This window comes from Hydractinia symbiolongicarpus, chromosome 4 (assembly GCF_029227915.1).
Source record: "Hydractinia symbiolongicarpus strain clone_291-10 chromosome 4, HSymV2.1, whole genome shotgun sequence".
In the NCBI taxonomy this organism is placed as follows: domain Eukaryota; kingdom Metazoa; phylum Cnidaria; class Hydrozoa; order Anthoathecata; family Hydractiniidae; genus Hydractinia; species Hydractinia symbiolongicarpus.
The window spans coordinates 12,067,737-12,085,476 of NC_079878.1; the positions used below are offsets into that span (position 1 = coordinate 12,067,737).

The window sequence follows — 17,740 nt, forward strand, 5'->3', positions numbered from 1 at the left end:
GTAAATAAGCCAAATATTGCCATATGTGAGCAAATAACATAAAAGGTGATAATATAATGTATGAATGATTTACTTGTAGCTTTTTCAACGAGAGAAAGAGAAGATGTTATCTGAGGCATGTTATAGTCAATATGTCAAGACAAATATTTTGACGTAGTCTTCACAACAAAACTTGTACTCTGAAAAATACTTTGAAAGTATCTTTGAGAAATATAATTTTACGATAAATATATTTTGCTATATTATACATCAAATGTAAACAAAGGCATCTGTGTTTGACCATGTATTTACAGCTAAACTCCTACGTTAAATTCAAGAATTAGAAATCAGATTTTTAAAAATAACAATAATTACTTCCTCCGTAACATTATATCCCTTTGTTAGCAGTGAAACACACAAAGATATCGATAAAATTTTATCCGCAATGGATTTTGTGAAAAAGCACTGACTCATTTACTTTAAAAAATTTGACGCAAAATATTCGGAAATTTAGTAGCTTAACTGACTCAAAGAGATTAAAAGAGAGATTGTATAACGATCTCAAGAATAACAACGATTAAATTGATATTCAAGACGCAATATATTTCTTCAAACATGATATTATAAGCAGTAAGATTTAAATATTTTTGAATATTCAGTAAAAGAAAAAAGATAAAAACAATTGATACTGGGAGGAGCAATGGAGAGGGAAATACATATTTGCTATCAAACATTGACGTGACAAAAAAGAAATCTTTGAAAGTGATCACTTGAGAACTCTATGAGTATTTGAGAATCTCTACGTCCTTTTTTACTTAAAACCCATTTTATTGCTAAGGAAGAAAATCGTGTTACATTGTGATATAATTTTTGTTCCCTACACCAATCCCTCGATTCATCAATTTAATTTTCAAATGCAGTAGACGTCCTTTAATTGGAATGCCGCTTAATTCGAACTTTCCGCTATTTCGAACAAATCGTCAAGTACCTTGAGTTTGGTTTAATAAAGTCTTTTTGAGCTGCTTAATTGGAACTCCGCTAATTCGAACATTTTGCTAAGTCGAACAATTTTTTAGTCCGGAAGGCTGCATTATGCTCGTTATTTCGAAATTTTGTGTATCGATAAATAAAATCTTATGGAAAAATAAAAAAAAAAACCTTTTCATTTTTATTCATTTTTATTACATCAATGGTGGAAAAATTCCGGTAAAAGATTTTTATAAAAAGTCGTAGCAAAGTTATAATAAAGTTATATTAGCATAAAACCTTTAAACGTTAATTAAAATTGTTGTTTTTTTTGAACTTCCGTTAATCCGAATATTCGTTAATTCGAACAAATAATTTAGTCCCTTGCGTGTTCGAATTAACGGACGTCTACAGTATACGTAAAAAATATACGAATTAGCCATTGTGTGGGTTCGAACATTGTACGGTCACTGATACTCACCTATCCATTTGCTTTCTAATTTGCTCATTTTAGACGAACTGGCCCACGATTGAAAAGCTAAGAGTACTTGTTCCTCGAATTAAAAAATGAAGGCTGACTATTTTAGCTTTAGTAGGATAAAGGCTGGCTGAGTAGTCTGTGTTTTTATTTACACCGAAGTAACTGACAAATTATTTTGTGGAACAACAATTTAAATACGGTAATCATCGTCTTTTTTCACATTCGACATGATATATAACAGTAGTTGGTACTGAAGTAAGAAAAATGACAGCTAAATACAGTACGAAACTTATCGAGAAGAATAGAGAAGTCTTAACTCAATGGTAGAAGATATCAATGTTTCTCCAAGTGGTATTTCCAGCTTATGGCAGAATCGGTGGCTCTGATTTTACCGTGTATTGTACACCATCGTGGAATTTATTCTTGCCCTCGCATATCTTATGTCACATCCCTTTGTCAGACAGAAACGATGACATTTTTTTCCAGTTGACGAATATTATAAAATTAGTTAGTCGTATTTCGTTTAAAATTTATGTTTAGAAATTATGCACTATTATTTTCTTCTTATTGAAAACCTGCCGTTACTGCAATAATCACCGCTAATGACCGCCGTGGCGTCGTATGTTCTTAATTTCTCTCAATTATCCTATAAATCCAATGAATTATAAAATATATACACGAACAAGTTGTACATCTTAACCCTATTTCAGCTGGGGAGGGGATTTCCATTTTTTTGTAATAACTTCTAAAGCATACAATTTTAGAGGCTGAGATGTAGTGACTGTTCATCATTTTTAGTTACCTTAAGAAAAGTTAAAACATTTTTTGCATGGCATCACGCCTGTTGTCATGTTGACTTATCGATTAACAAGTGGTCAGGAATTTCTTTTTTTTATTTGCATATAATTTTTATCAGCTGCGAAGTCACATCTTATCAAGCAATTGATAAACTGTTCATAGTGGTTGAAACGCAGTTTAGGTAACAAAAACATATTTGATGCTTTTTCCAACTCGACAGTAACTTTTGGCTCTAGCCATGTATTTCATTTTTTAAATGTGTACCCTGGAATGCCAAGTCGCTTCTTTTCGAGTCTGCTATTTCGTTATGCTTAATCCGATGAAACCCAACATCATTGATAAATGTTTTTTTTAAACTGCTTAAACATGTTCGGTTCGAAAAATCTCTATAGTGGTCAACTTTTTCAATAATGTGAAAAAAACTTAAATCTGGTTTCAAGCAAGCATAAGATTCATTGCTAAAGACAGAAAAAATTCCTTATGGCAGACATCCTTTATAGCAGACACTTTGGTCAACGCAGGGATAAGATAGAGGTCAAAACGCCTTATCACAAAACCAAAATAATTTTAAGTGCAATTTAAGTAGAGCGAAACACAAGTGCATCAAATCCGCATATTGCTATGAAAATAAATATAGTGCATCTGCGGGTAAAATAAATAGTATATTGGAAAGTTAAAATCTGTACCAACCAAACCTCTCTTTTGGTAAGCCTTTAACAAAACTATAGGATCTAAGTGGTAGTGATAGGTTTAAAAAAAGCACCCGCTTTGCCCAGAGATGTAAAAGTTATTTAAAATAAACCTCTCGGTACCTTTAAGCAATGTCTAAGATCAAGCAAAATTTAAATGAGGAATAAATCATTTGAATTTTATTTGTTCCCTATGCTCTCAATCGTATCTTTAAGTTTTGTTTTTAAATAAAGAAAGCTCTATGTTTTGGTAACCGACCTACTGTCTGGAAGGAAAACGTTTTAAAGTCTCAGCAGAACATACTTGAAATAAATGCGAACAGCGTGGTAATAAGTATCGATATAAAGGTGAAAAAACGAGAAACGTGCTTATACAATTAACACAAGTAACACAGCGTCTTTCTTTTAAAATATTTCTCACTCAATCCTTAATATTTCCAGAATTTCCTCTTGTAAAAAACAAAGTGAACATATTTTACATGAGTGGGTTGAGAAAAGTACAATGGTCCCGCACACAGTACGTTATATTCTATAAGGCGTATTAAAAATAGCAATTTAATACTGCCATACACTATTAGAAACACGACAGTAAATTCAATAAAACCACATTGCTCGCGCAAGACAGGATTACATTGTGGCACCAGGCTGTTAAGAACTTTTCTTTAGCTGTTGGAGAATCTCTTCCTCAACGATTTTACTTACCCCCATGCAACAGATGTAGCTTTTTAATGACTTAAGATACCGTCGTAAGGTAGGTTAGTCCAACTTCTTTTCTTTTCTAAAGCTTTTTCTAAAAATTTTGCATTCGCTGTTGTTTGCTAATTTATCAAATTCTTGCTCGGTCACAGTGTTCCAACCATGAGATGATCTAACAGTCAGTTTAATCAGTTTGTTTGTACCTTGAAATTTCAGAGATGGTTTACTTGACGGATATGTAATCAAGTTGTTGCACTTAATAGTCAATATAATATTTTTGGAAATGACTTTAAAAACAACAGTGAACAAGTCTGCTTGCAGTGACAATAGATGATGTCTGCGTCAAATTGCAAGGAAGAAAATCTAAAGTGCGCTCCTTGATTGTCTCTTGTAGGTTTGTGCACAATATTTGGCAAATCAATACACCTTTTTTAGTTGCTAATAAGGGCCGATTAGATAAAATTGAAGCAAGGAAACCTAGTCTACATATAAAAACAACTCGCTTGCGAAGTTTCATTTTTCCATTTTCTTTTATACACTATAGTCAAAATATTTTCTAACTTACAAAAATTCCATTAGGAGAAGAATTTTTCTACGACGAGTATTGTAATTTTAGGACTTATCAGTAAAAGCTTGTGAGATTAAATTTTCCAGTTTAAATTTTTGTGGATAAAAATATTTATCACTTTAACGAAATCAATTTAAATGAGAAAAATTACAAGTGAAAACCTTAAATTTTTATTCTATACTACTATTGATTATCATCTATTACAATAATTCTTTAACACTAAGTTAACTCAATAAAGAACTAAAAATCAATCCTCATAAATTTCAAAGACAGTTGTACTAGGTTTCCTCGAGAAAAGATAAAGCCTCGTTCACGAAAGGAACTTCCGCTCAATATAGAGTTTACTTTCATAGTCGACAGCGTTATTTTAATTGTTACAAATTTTTTGTCGGTTGAAAATTTTCATAACTTTAAAATTATCGTCGGTTAAATACGTTGTTAGAGAGACAAAAGGAGGAGTACAAATAAATCCACAAAGCGTTACACGCTATTCACAACTAGTCTGTGATACTAAAATCTAATATCGTTAATATTCTTTACACCCTTACAACATGTTTGTTGTTATTGTGATACCGAATTCTATACATAATTATGCCACTATTTAAGTAATCGCTTGTGATACTATTTGCTAGCATGCTCTTCCTTAAGCACTCTTCTAAGTAATTTTCCTGCAGGTGACCTCGGCAATGCATCCACAAATTTTACTCCACCACGTAGTTGTTTATGATCCGATACGTTTTGATTTACGAATTTGTAAACATCCTCTTCTGTTAGACCAGATTCGTTCTTTTTAACAACGAAAGCACGTGGAACTTCACCATATTTTTCGTCAGGAACACCAATAACACAACTGTCAGTGATATCTTCGTGCCCGTGTAATAAGTCCTCAAGTTCTGCAGGCGCCACCTAATATCGAATAAGTTAAAATAAAAAGATTTATTATTTTGTATTAATTAAATAGTGAAACCTTAGAATAAAGGAGAATGCCAGTATTATATAAAATCATATATTTAAAGGACCATCTAAACAACCCAGGAAATCAATGTGACTTTATCTTGCACAAACCCTCCCAACTCACCCCTCTGTTATGACAGGCTAAGTTTGATCCAAAATTCTACATTTAACAAAAAAGGTTCTTTTAGACTCCTTTGTTCTCAAATAAGAAGCAACTAATCAGCTTGTTGCATCTTGTGCGCATATACAGCGCGCATCTCTGGAGTCTTTTATATACCCTTTTTATGATGGCAAATTGTGTTGCGTTCGCACAAGAAGAGACTCGTGTAAACACGATTTACCCTAGATGAAACTGTTGCGCATGTACAAAAAGTTACTGCGCATGTGTAGAGAGTTTCATACATATTCTACTGTTGAAAAATTGGACTTCAAGGGGTTTTGGTGCACGAGTCAAATTTCAGGCACTAATTTCCCACAAATTTAAAAAAATTAAAGTATAAAGTGTTTGTACCGAACGTTAATAGCTCATTATATTTTATTCTCGGCGAATGTTTCATCTGGCAATTGACCCGTGCCACCTATCCTATAAACAGCTTTTAGGAAAGCTTATTTTACCTGAAAACCTTTGCACTTAATCAGTTCCTTTAATCGATCCACAACAAAAATATGGAAGTCCTCATCATAATATCCCAAATCACCAGAACGCATCCAACCGTCTTCTGATAAACATTTCTTTGTTTCTTCTTCGTTGTTATGGTAACCTGTTTTCATTATTTAGAAATTAATAATATCAACAATTTGTGGTCAATGTGAATAATTACAAGATGAACTAGCTAGTTAAAATAGATATTCAAGAACACAAAGACTTGGTTTATATATTATCTTCCCCTTGGCGCTCCAAGAAGAGCACAAAAATCTTTTGGAGGTTGAAGTATATAAACGGATTTGAATTTCGTCCTATATGATGTACACAAATCTCCATACTGTTACCTTTCATTACTTGTGGTCCTCTTGTACACACCTCACCCTTCTCATATGCTGGCAAAGCTTTACCTGTCTCTAAGCATTGAACCTACACGCAAAATAAATGTTATAATTAATATAATGCAATAATTTAACAAAATTTTAAAAGGTTTTAATTTAATAACACGATACCTTCCATTCTACACCGCTGACAACAGTTCCTGCAGAGCCATGCTTATGTGTTGTTTGCGCATTTTCATCTTGCATGTGTGTGACCATACTTTCTGTCATTCCATAACCTAACAAGAGAAACGTCAGGTGTTAAGCAATAACTGTCGCAGGGTCGTTGTAGGAACTCACGCCTTTGGGAGGTGATGCAGACTAGGAAAACTAATACAGTATTATTTGCAAAATTAGGGATGATGCACTGAAGAAAGTTTTGCCACTCAGATTGGTGAAAAACGCTTCCTCTGCATAAGGCTTTCCAAAAATTTAATTTTTAACACGCCGCTTTGATATCACACGATATAAGTTATTAAAGTATGCGGGTATTTTAGATTACTCACAAGTCGATGGAGAGCGTTGTGATACCCACCTGCCTGCCCTAGAGGATGAAGATATATAAGTGATGAAGAAGAAAAAGTTACACAATAAATAAAGTTATTCTCGTTTGAGTTTACGAGTTAAAAAAATCAGTTGCTATAAAATTGTCTAGAAAAGTTGCTTAGCTGAAAATGAGAAACTTGCAACATTAGTAAAACTGCGGTTAAAATTTACCAGTGTTCATCCACATTTATTTGTTTAAATAATTATTCGGTGTAAAATTAGAAAAAAGAAAGGCTGTTCCTTAATACGTGAGACTATCGACAAAACGTTTCTGCCACAACACTTCCTAACCTGCTTCAGCATTGTGATGAAAGACATATGAGATTTCAGTTTTACTGTAAATAACATGGGATGTCGAAAATCTCTACTATTAGTTCACTGCTTAGTCTAATTTGATCAAGCGCGTACTTATATGGAAACCACAACATAGTTAAAATTGAAAGACAGTGAAATAGGATACTGTAAATTCAAATTCTGGATATTACAAAGCGATGTGATGTTTATCAATTTAAATTGCAACACGAATGTTGTGACCCATACCTTGAAGAATATGTATGTTTGGAAACTTTTTATGAAATCCGTTCAGTACATTCTCATCCACAGGTGCAGCTCCTACTGTTATATTTCGCAAATGTGAAACATCGTACTTGCTCACCATTGGATGGTTTAAAAGGAATAACATGATCGGGGGAACTGTAGAGACTTTTTCAATCTACAAATTTAAAATTTTGAAAACGGAATATTACAGATATTCTATATTGCTTTGCATTTCTCTATTTAATCTGATACACATTCTAAATTTGTCAACATTCAAGACAGATCACCATATCATATGTTCTGTTTTACAAAATCTTTCCTGTCTCATCGACTCAATTTGCGTCCACAAAACACACATTCTTTTTGAAATTATTTGAAACCATCCTGGTTTCTTACTGTTTATTTTGCTCACATTTAAGACAATAAATTCGCAACAAAACTTTTTTTTTCTAAGTACCTTACGGGCAATATTTTTACTCCTGTAGTTGACACATTAGAAATAGGTGTCGAAAAAGGTCGGGTTAATTTCATCCTTCGCGTTAATCAACTCAAGCGTGACAAATAGAACTGATCAATGGCGATGCGTCATTTTTAACCGACGAATTTCTCACCAAGAAGATTGTTTTTAAGTTAATTTCCAACGTCCTAAGATAATGCAAACTTTTCTGTGTGAACTTAGATACTTTGACCAGTGTCAGAATACAGAAATACGTATTTGGGATTATTATTTTAAATTTATTTGACCAATAAAATTTAGTTAAAAAACGTGCTGACGTAAACAACTTTTTGATGAGTAATTTTTATGCCAAAAATCTATTCCGAATTAAATTGGAGGAAACGTCAAGGCAAGTCTTAATTCAAAACAAAAGGTTATATACTTACCTCAAAATACAAGTTTTGTTCATATAAAAGAGATTATAAAACTGTCTATTTTTATTTTATTTTTTTGAAAAATCTGATTAGTTTTCACTATTTTTGCCTGAGAAGTTCTGAAAATTATGCCAAATAATTAATGACGTCATGTAATTGATATAAATAAAGTGCTGCTTCAGAGTTTATCAAGGTGTGTGGTAATTTAAATATGTTTTCACCTATTCATTTTGATATTTTGAACATATAATTACATACATGATACCTAGTTATACTGATACCAGCAGTTGTTTCGAAGCATTTAACTTACGTTGTTATAATTTAGCATAATTAGCGATATGGAATTATATAATTAATTAGTTAAACTTTCAATGCCATTTATCTTAGAAACCAAAAAGACTTTATAAATAACTTTTAAATCTCTTTCTCTTCTCTTTTTATCTTTTTTTTCACGGAAGGTGAGCTTTTAATTAAAAAATAATCACATACCTTGTGATTTTGTAAAGCAGATAGGAACGTTTCTGGATCAAAAGATGGTAATGTATACAAAGTGAAGCCTCTCACAAGGTGAACAAACATAATATATACCAAGCCATATATGTGAAACATTGGTAAAACGCACAACGCCTTTGTCAACTTGTGTGGTGTTACGCCATCAGCAAGTTGTAATGTATTACATATCATGTTATGGTGAGTCATCATGACACCTTTTGGTAAACCAGTTGTTCCACTTGAATACATCATATAAGCAACATCGTCCTTTGCATTCACATAAACTGGTTCATCAACACACCCTTCTTTCAAGATATCTTTAAACTGCAAAACACCACTGTCGCTACAATTAGTTTCATCAATGCATATAAGTTTATCAGTATTGGTATTTTCAGCAGCTCTTCTTGCAGTGTCCAGTAAGGTGGATTTTGTATACAAAATCCGAGCATTAGAGTTCCTTAACTGGTTACTGAGTTCTTCAGCAGTATACGTAGGGTTTGCAGTAGTTAATGTAATTCCTTTTGCTACAGTACCTAATGCTGTTACAGGATATTCAATACAATTTGGAACGTGAATGGCAACGCAATCACCTTGTTTGTAACCATTGTTCTTATAAAAATAGGAAAGCTGTCTTGACTTCATTAACAATTCGGTGTATGTCATTTGACTGCCTGAAATAGCGTCAACCTAGAAACGAATAAAAATGTTAACTTGAATGATTAAAACACAGCAGACCTTAAGTTGAATAATTTTCTCGAAAACTTGTTTTTGCAAGGTTCAAAATATATATTTCGCAAAGATTAGTTTTCGCGAAAGATCTATTTTAAGGTTTAATTTATTTTGCTCTATTTAATCAAATAAGGTAGAAAATAGGTTAATAAAGCTTGGTTCTCACCTGGCACTAAAGAGTAGTAAAGAGCACTAGCGAGCGATATCTGGTGTTTTTTTCCTAAGTGAGAATAAGTTTAAATGCTCCTTAGTGCTCATTGTCGCTCATTAGTGTTGTTTTTCGAGCACTAACAAACACTAAGGCCTAGTGCTGTTACCAAAAAATTTTGATAACAGCACAAGATTCTAGTACTCGTTTCATTGTTTTCTTCTGAGATTAAAGGTGCCCACATTCGTGCAAAAATGTGAATTTTAAATTTATTCTGTGTGTGTTTCAAAACAGAGGAAAATGTCTTTAGAGAATTTGAAACGTAACCAGCCTCCATGCATAGCAGGGGATGAAGAGCTAGCAGAATGTTAGAAACTTTTCAGGGCTTTATTCCCCTTTTTTATTTCGTAGCCTGAATATTGCACGTATCCAAAATCTTTTATCTTCAAATTGTGTTTCAATTTTTGTAAGTGTAGCAAAAGCAGCAGCAAAAGCAGCAGCAAAAGCAACCTTCTTCTTCTACATTTCATGCTGAAAAGAGTTCTTATATTAAGTACCTTTATCTAATAGTGTGAATCACTTTAAAACAGACGCTCATTTTCCAGTGTCTTTAGTACTCAACTTCTATCGCTCTTTAGTGCCAAGCCTTAAGCTTGCTTCTATCAGAGAAACTGGCAATTATTTTTGTCAACTATAACAACAGAAAATTTACCGAAAAAAAACTAAAAGTATAACAACTAATGAAGTTAATGTTAGCAACAAATTTCCAGTAGTTTCACGAAGATTCATTTTCATGAATTGACATTTCTTGAAATTCGGGAAAAATTTTTTTAGCAAATATAAATAAAAGTGGTGAGATCTGCGAAAATTAATCTCCCTGTGGCTTATACGCTTTGCATTGTAAAGAAAAAAACAAGCATAATAGAAAGGTCACTGTACAGAACGTTTAAACAGAGTTATTGCCTTGCCTTCAGGAGTAGAAGTTGACACTTCGTTGCTTCTTTAAAGTTGGCCCTGTCGCACAGACAAGATAGTATAAATAGAAACATACCATCGCCAGTCTATCTCCATAAGCTGCAATTTCTTTTTCAATGAAATTGAAAAAGTTTTCTTCCGGAAAATGAATTTCTTTTGGATTTTTTATAATGTAATCATCAGTGATGTAACTGCTTGATTGTCTCAGCCATATGTTTTTAGTTTTTGATTGATATAACCCTGATGCTACTCTAGGTCGCAGGATAGTTGATAAGGTTTTATAACCTTTAGTGAAGTTTCGCAGCATCTTTCGCTACAGGTCTAAATGTATAACGCATTTGATATTATGGTCTTTCTTCAACTCATGCATCGATAAAAAGTGTTGAACAACCTGGTATATTCACTAGATATTAAATTCCAAGTTAATTATGATCTTTCTTAAATAAAAAAATGATGTGTACATAGCGGATGCAGCCAACACAAATTAGTAGAAAGAAGATCAAACTTGTAATTTTTGGTTCGTGAAGTTCCTGAAGTTTCAGAATTTTTAGCAAAGACAATAAATCTACCGCAAAGAAGTAGTGTTATTCTTCGACATTTTACTTTGTTCGACAAACAACACAAGTTAGATTAAATTGAGCATGTTTGTTTCTGCATACAGGTCGCCTCATTGCGTTATGATATACTGAATACGATGTATTTTTGGAATTGCATTCACCAAAAACAACCAGACAACTAAGATGTATGTAGTATTAATATTTAACGCAACGTTCTCTGTTTCTGAATTCGTAGATTTTATTTACCAACAACTAAGCTAGATTTCGTTACTTAACGCGTTATTTTAAGATGAAAATGTTTTACTAAACTTAAAATGACAGAAAATAGGATTACACTTGAATGTATATTTTTGATACGTAAAAAGGAAACCAGGACGAGACTCATTTTACACTTCACAGTTCAACTTTGCACAACTTAGAAAATTTTTGACGAGTTTTACACGGGACAGTGTTTGGACTTAAACCTCAAACCCTTTAAAATTCCTTTTTCAGTCAGTTTTTTGGTTTTGCTTTAAATTTATGCGCATAGTATGGTTAACTGATAGTTGTGTCAAACTTTGAGGTATACTATTGTAAAAGCTATCACCTAATAGTTGCAGCTTTATCAGCAATTTGCAATGCAGAATTCTTTCGTATTTACAACACGTTCTGAAAAACACCAGCTAAGGAACTTTAGTACTGAATTTTTTTTAAAACATTAACGTCTTTGCTGACTTGTAGGAAGCAAATCGTTTTTTGGAGTAAGCATATTGTTTATATCTTCCCTAGTCCTCTAGCTACTTATATTATGTATTCATATTTGCTGCACGTTTTAGTTGAGAAATCGTTCTTTCAAGATAAAGTCCCGTTTTTAAAATGAATCTTTATTTGTTTATTTTTAATCTGTTTTTATGTGGAAATTCGGGAAGGGCGCAAATCTTAGTATCTGCCCACGTCGCTTAGCCATGGTTAATGGTTAGAAAATTTTAAAATTTAAGAGTTAAGATGATTTAAAAACAATGCAAATTATGTGTTTTAAAATCGTATTGTTGGTTGTGATCATTAATGATGATACAAAAAAATCTGCAAAACATTAGTTGAATTTAGTTATAGTCCAAGAGCTCACAACAGAAGATTTTAGGTCATTTTCCCCAGAAGGTTTGATAGTTTAAAATTGCAGACATGCCCATAAGAAATAAAATTCTTGTTGTCAGATCAGGAGGTTAGGGTTCTTCTGGGAAGTAGCACCCAAAAACTCTGTTCCAAAAAGACCTCATTTTTATATGAGTATGGGTGACTCAACATTGATTGCTGGTTCCGTCATGGGTTCAGACCGTGGAAACCAGTTGTGAAAAAGACCCATTTTTATACCACGAGCCTAATGGATGAAATCTTTTGTGAAAGACAGATATATTTCTAAGAAACAAAATAACATACAATCTAACAAAAAGTTCGGGTTCTAAGTCGGGTTCAGACACCGTCGAAAGTCTACTGTGAAAAAGGACCTTTTTGCATGACATAAGCCTCATAGTTGATACTTCAAAGGAAGTTTCTCATAGTAGTGCTGAAAATTTTAAACCAAAATCTAACATAAAATTCTGGTTCCAAAACCACTTCAGACGATCATGTTCAGACACATGGTGAAAAGGGATGACCAGTTTTTGGGTGCTCCTGCCCAGAAGAACCCTAACTTCCTGATCTGACATCAAGAATTCTATTTCTTATGGGCATGTCTACAATTTAAAACTATCAAACCTTCTGGGGAAAATGACCTAAAATCTTCTGTTGTGAGCTCTTGGACTATTATAAAAATACTAGTCGATAAAGCCCGTGGAAAAATCCACTTAGACAGGATAACAGTAAAAAATAACCGTTATTTAAATTTTGATAACGTCAGCAAGGACCTGTCAAGAGACAAAATATTTTTTCTTGGAAATTTGTTTACTTGTTGCCTCTATTGTGTAGAGCTTGAATAGCTGATTAAAATAATGTATAGAATCATTTGTTTTGGACAAACACCTAAGGAGATATAAGGGTTTAAAAATTTTGCTGACGTCAGCAAAACCGAATAAATATGCAAAAAATTATTCCAAGAAATTTGTATACCCGTTGCCTTCATCGTATAGATCTTAAAACGCTGATTAAGAATATGTATAGCATCATGTACCTTGTAACGTAGCATCATGTAACGGTTGCAGAGATATTGAGGTTTGGAGATTTTTTGATGATGTCATTAACCCGTCTCTTCCGAAACGGATTTGGGGATCCAGGTTTGGGAAACTTACCCAAATTGGTCCTAGGTGGTCCCTAACTACCCACGCGGTGAAAAATCATTGACATCACCACCTTGTTTCCAAGTTATTTGGCCTCAAAGTTTTAGGTGCATTGTAATGGCTTCATTAATTTAATATAAGATATTGACGTGAAAGTTGTGTTATTGACGTCGCGCCGTAACGTCAGAAAATTTAACATATTAGACATGAATTTTCGGCAACATCAAAGAAAAATGAAGACAACCACTTTGCCTGTAACAGAGACACAGAACTGGCGTATTATTATATAGATGGCATAGAGCTTACATATCTCGTTGTAAAAGCGTTGAGAAATTTTTGATAAAAGCATAAACTTTAATTATCAAAATGCTATTACGCCAAACGTCAAAGAGATATGTTAAGAGTAAACCTCGCCATAGAGTTTCATAAATTTTTGAAATTAAAACAGCAAAAAAGCCTTTAACTCTTGTTATAAGGACTGGATATCACTTTACTTTGTTACAAAATTGTCAAAAAGTTATTTACTTTACCTCAATTTCATCAATCTCCTTTGTTTATTTTTAATAGCCTTAACATGCCTGGACGAGATAAGTTTCGCTTATATAAACTACGACTAAAAGAAATTCAAGTAATAACTTGTCCCTTGCAACATATAATTTCAGGGTTAATTTGCACTTTATATAAACAATACCTTTTCAAAAAACAACTCGCTATCAATTTTCGCGCAAAAATCTTTCACAAAGCTCCTTTACGAAGCTCAACTTGCTTGAAGACTATCAAAAGGCTGTCGCAAAAAGCCACACAGTATTTTACTACAAAAATCTTTGAAAAGAAAACACGGAAATTAGTCTTCTACAGTCGTATTTGCTAAAATCTATATGATAACAGGCAAAGTGGATGTGTTGTTTTTTCTAAAGAAGCAGCCGCAGTAACATGTCACTTTTACTAAACTTTTATTTTTATTCTGTCTTTTGTGTGATTTTTCATACTGATTTAAAATTTTTCTTTTAAAAAAAGTCACGATTAATTTATTTTATTGTTCTTATAAAAACCTTTATGTAATGACTTGATTACACAAAAGTCATGGGTAATTAATTTTTGTTATTTCCGTTAGACTAAATATTAGTTATTTATAATTACCGCATTATCATAATTATCAGAACTTTTACCCGTTAAACAACTGTACTCTATACTCAGTGGTGAACCTTTAAATTTTTATAGCCTGGCGCATCAAGCAGAGTCAATTATCAATAAAACAAAGTTGATATAAAAAGTGAGCAAATTTTCCATCCAGTGATCAACATTCACAACAACAAAAGTTTTTTTTCTTCTCTAGTGCATTAAGAGCCCAAATAATGCCTTAGAAATAAAAGGATACGAATGTTTGATATTTTTTTATTACCGGTTTTTGTTGTGGAATAAGAAATAACTTCAAAGTATACATCGAATAAAAATTTGTTTATCCATTTTCGTTATAAATACAGTTTTTTTTTATATCAGATTTGACATTTGACGAAAACGTTGCCTAAAAAATAATGAAAAGATGATCAAACAGTTTATACTAATATCAAAACTCTTCCAAAAACGGTTATCGGCGTGGAAAACGGATACTTTAAGTCCACTTTGCTTTGAGATAAGACCCGCATAACTTTCTTACAAGACCCTCTTAACTTTGTTTCATAACTCGCATAACTTCGTTATATGACACGCTTAACTTCATTATATGATCCGCATAACTTCGTTATATTACCTGTGTAACTTCGTTAAATGGTCCGCATAACTTCGTTATTTATATGACTCGCATAACTTAGTTACAAGACCCACTTGACTTTGTTTTATGACTCGCATAACTACGTTATATGACTCGCATTACTTCGTTATATGGCCCGCATAACTTATGAAATGCGTAACTTCGTTATATGATCCGCTTAACTTCGTTAAATGACTCGACTAACTTCGTTATATCACCTGCATAACTCCGTTATATTACTCGCATAACTTAGTTACAAGACTCGCATAACTTTCTTACAAGACCCTCTTAACTTTGTTTTATAACTCGCCTAACTTCGTTATATGACACGCTTAACTTCGTTATATGACCCACATAACTTCGTTATATATATGACCCACATAACTTCGTTATATGACCCACATAACTTCGTTATATGACCCACATAACTTCGTTATATGACCCGCTTAACTTCGGTATATGGCCCGTTTAACTTCGTTATATCATTCCACCTTCGGTCTGCACAAACTAAAAAAACTGGTTTTAATTTAGGTAAATATTTGTCGTACATTTATATAGAACTCTCCACCGTCTTGATTTTATTGATTCAAAATCTCAGTTAAAAAAAATTAAAAAAATATCTGGGTATTTTTTTGTTGTCTGTTTAAAAATTAGATTTCGCTTATTTCGTACGTTCTCTCGTCCTATATTTCACATTTTCAAAAGAACATACAAGTTTGCAGTTTATTTCTCCATAATTTATCAGTCTTGAAGTTCTAATTTACCGTGAAAATTGCAAAGTTAGATTTTTTAACAACTATGGTTTATGGAAAGTTATAAAGATTTTAGGATTAGAACAAATAGACGACGTTAGGTTTAATTTCATTGTAATAACATACGGATTGCTTCTTAGAAAAATTCTATACGCTGTTAATGTGTTCTTTTTGACAAGATCCCAGCCTCAGCGTTCTTACATACTTGGTTCTGATAAATAGTAAAGTGTATGCGGAACGAAAGCATTGGAAATAAGTACACCCTTATCTTATAACAAAACAATTTCGTAGTAATATATCCCAGCAAGTTAAGCATAATAACATTTCCTTATACAGTTCATTCTGTTGAAACAACTCAAATTTATCTTGTTTGGAAAAGTAACGATAACAAAGAAGAATACAAAATGTTTCTAGATTACTTACATAACTGCACAAGTAGCGACAAATACAAATTATGTTTACCTACCTATTAGAATGTCTGCAATAACAATTATAAATTTCTCCAATACGAACTTAAAGAGAACTGTACATCACAACAAAAGCTGATAGTAATGTTGCCTTGGCAACAGCTCTTTAGATAAGATCTTGTGTTAACAATAAACAAAACATTACGAGGAAATATGATCTTACACTGCCGCCACTTGTGTATCGTTTCACACAAACGTTATCCACGACAAAAAACAGAGAACAACAGCTTCACAACAGCTAGTCGCCTTTTACTCATACATCTAGTCGCCTGTTAGTCGTACTACTAGTCGCCTGTTAGTCGTACGGTTAGACGACGCCTGTTTGTTGACAGCTAGTCGCCTGTTAGTCGTACGGCTAGTCGCCTGTTAGTCATACAGCTGGTCGCCTGTAAATCTTACAGCTAGACGCCAGTTAGTGGTATAGCTAATCGCCTGTTACTCATACCATCTAGCCACCTGTTAGTCGTACAGCTAGTTGCCTGTTAGCCGTACAGCTAGACGCTTGTTAGTCTTACCGTTAATCGCCTGTTAGTCGTACATCTAGTCGCCTGTTAGTCGTACAGCTAGTCAGTCACCTGTTAGTGGTACAGCTACTCGCCTGCTAGTCATACAGCACGTCACCTCTTGTTTTAAATATCACTTTTGTTTTCTTGGCAAGTATAAATTAAGTTTCATTCTAAACACGATAATGATTAACTTCAAGTGAAGTAATTATTCAATTAAAAAAAAAGATAACGGGGGTTATTGACATGGTTAAGTTGATTCTCGGGTGAATCAAGAAAGCCGTTTCTGCTATTATTTTCCCAAACTTCAAATACTTGCTGATCGAACATTACGAAAAGTATTTTTAATTGTGACACCTTAAAACAACTGTTAATTATATGACATAATTATTTTCATTAGATGCACTTTTGTGTCTTAAATTACGCCCCGAAGAGAATGATTTATTAAAACAGGCTGATCCAATTATAATAAGACCTTTTTCCCTCCAATTTTCAACTAATTGCCGAATGACAAAAAGTGATACCCGACATCCTAGGAGATACCCAGACCCGATTCTGAATAAAAAGACTCGAATTAGGTTGTTTTTTAACCATACACTAAGCGTATTGCTTAGACTTGATGAACCCTTCTGAGGATTGTTTTTATGAATATTTTAATTAGACGACTTTCTTTTAAGGCTTACTTGAAATCATAATTAATGTCGTGTAATTATACCATTAGCCTGCTTGACTGCATCTGATAAAAACAGGACCATTTTATCTTATTAATATAGTTTCCTTGACAACCATTGGTTCAGAATTTATTCAGAATCACATTCCTCTGAAGTAAACCTTCTTTGAAACAATTACAGAACAATTAATCGTTGCTTAGGGTGGGGTTATTCATTTTAAAAGTTTTACCTACGAGGATAGGTTTTACGAGCGCTGCATTATTTAAAAAGATTAAAGGCTTTCCACGTTTACACAGTTTCCACTCTCTTGATTAAACCCTAGAGATAAAAAATAATC

The 17,740-nt window shown here is 33.0% G+C and overlaps 1 protein-coding gene across 2 annotated transcripts; it reads right to left on the reverse strand.

Moving 5' to 3' along the window:
* Nucleotides 1-4,252: 4,252 nt before the first annotated feature.
* On the reverse strand, nucleotides 4,253-16,866 carry LOC130641298 (uncharacterized). 2 transcript variants are annotated; one of them, XM_057448038.1, is made up of 8 exons: nucleotides 16,745-16,866; nucleotides 10,528-10,772; nucleotides 8,597-9,286; nucleotides 7,241-7,412; nucleotides 6,287-6,393; nucleotides 6,122-6,203; nucleotides 5,747-5,892; nucleotides 4,253-5,083 (listed from the first exon to the last, which is right to left on the reverse strand). In XM_057448038.1, the coding sequence occupies exons 2-8, from the start codon at nucleotides 10,756-10,758 to the stop codon at nucleotides 4,799-4,801; spliced, it is 1,713 nt and encodes a 570-aa protein (XP_057304021.1). In that variant the 5' UTR covers nucleotides 10,759-10,772; nucleotides 16,745-16,866; the 3' UTR covers nucleotides 4,253-4,798. The 2 variants fall into 2 exon arrangements, with proteins under 2 accessions (XP_057304021.1, XP_057304022.1); XM_057448039.1 differs by lacking the exon at nucleotides 16,745-16,866 and adding an exon at nucleotides 13,952-14,370.
* Nucleotides 16,867-17,740: the final 874 nt, after the last annotated feature.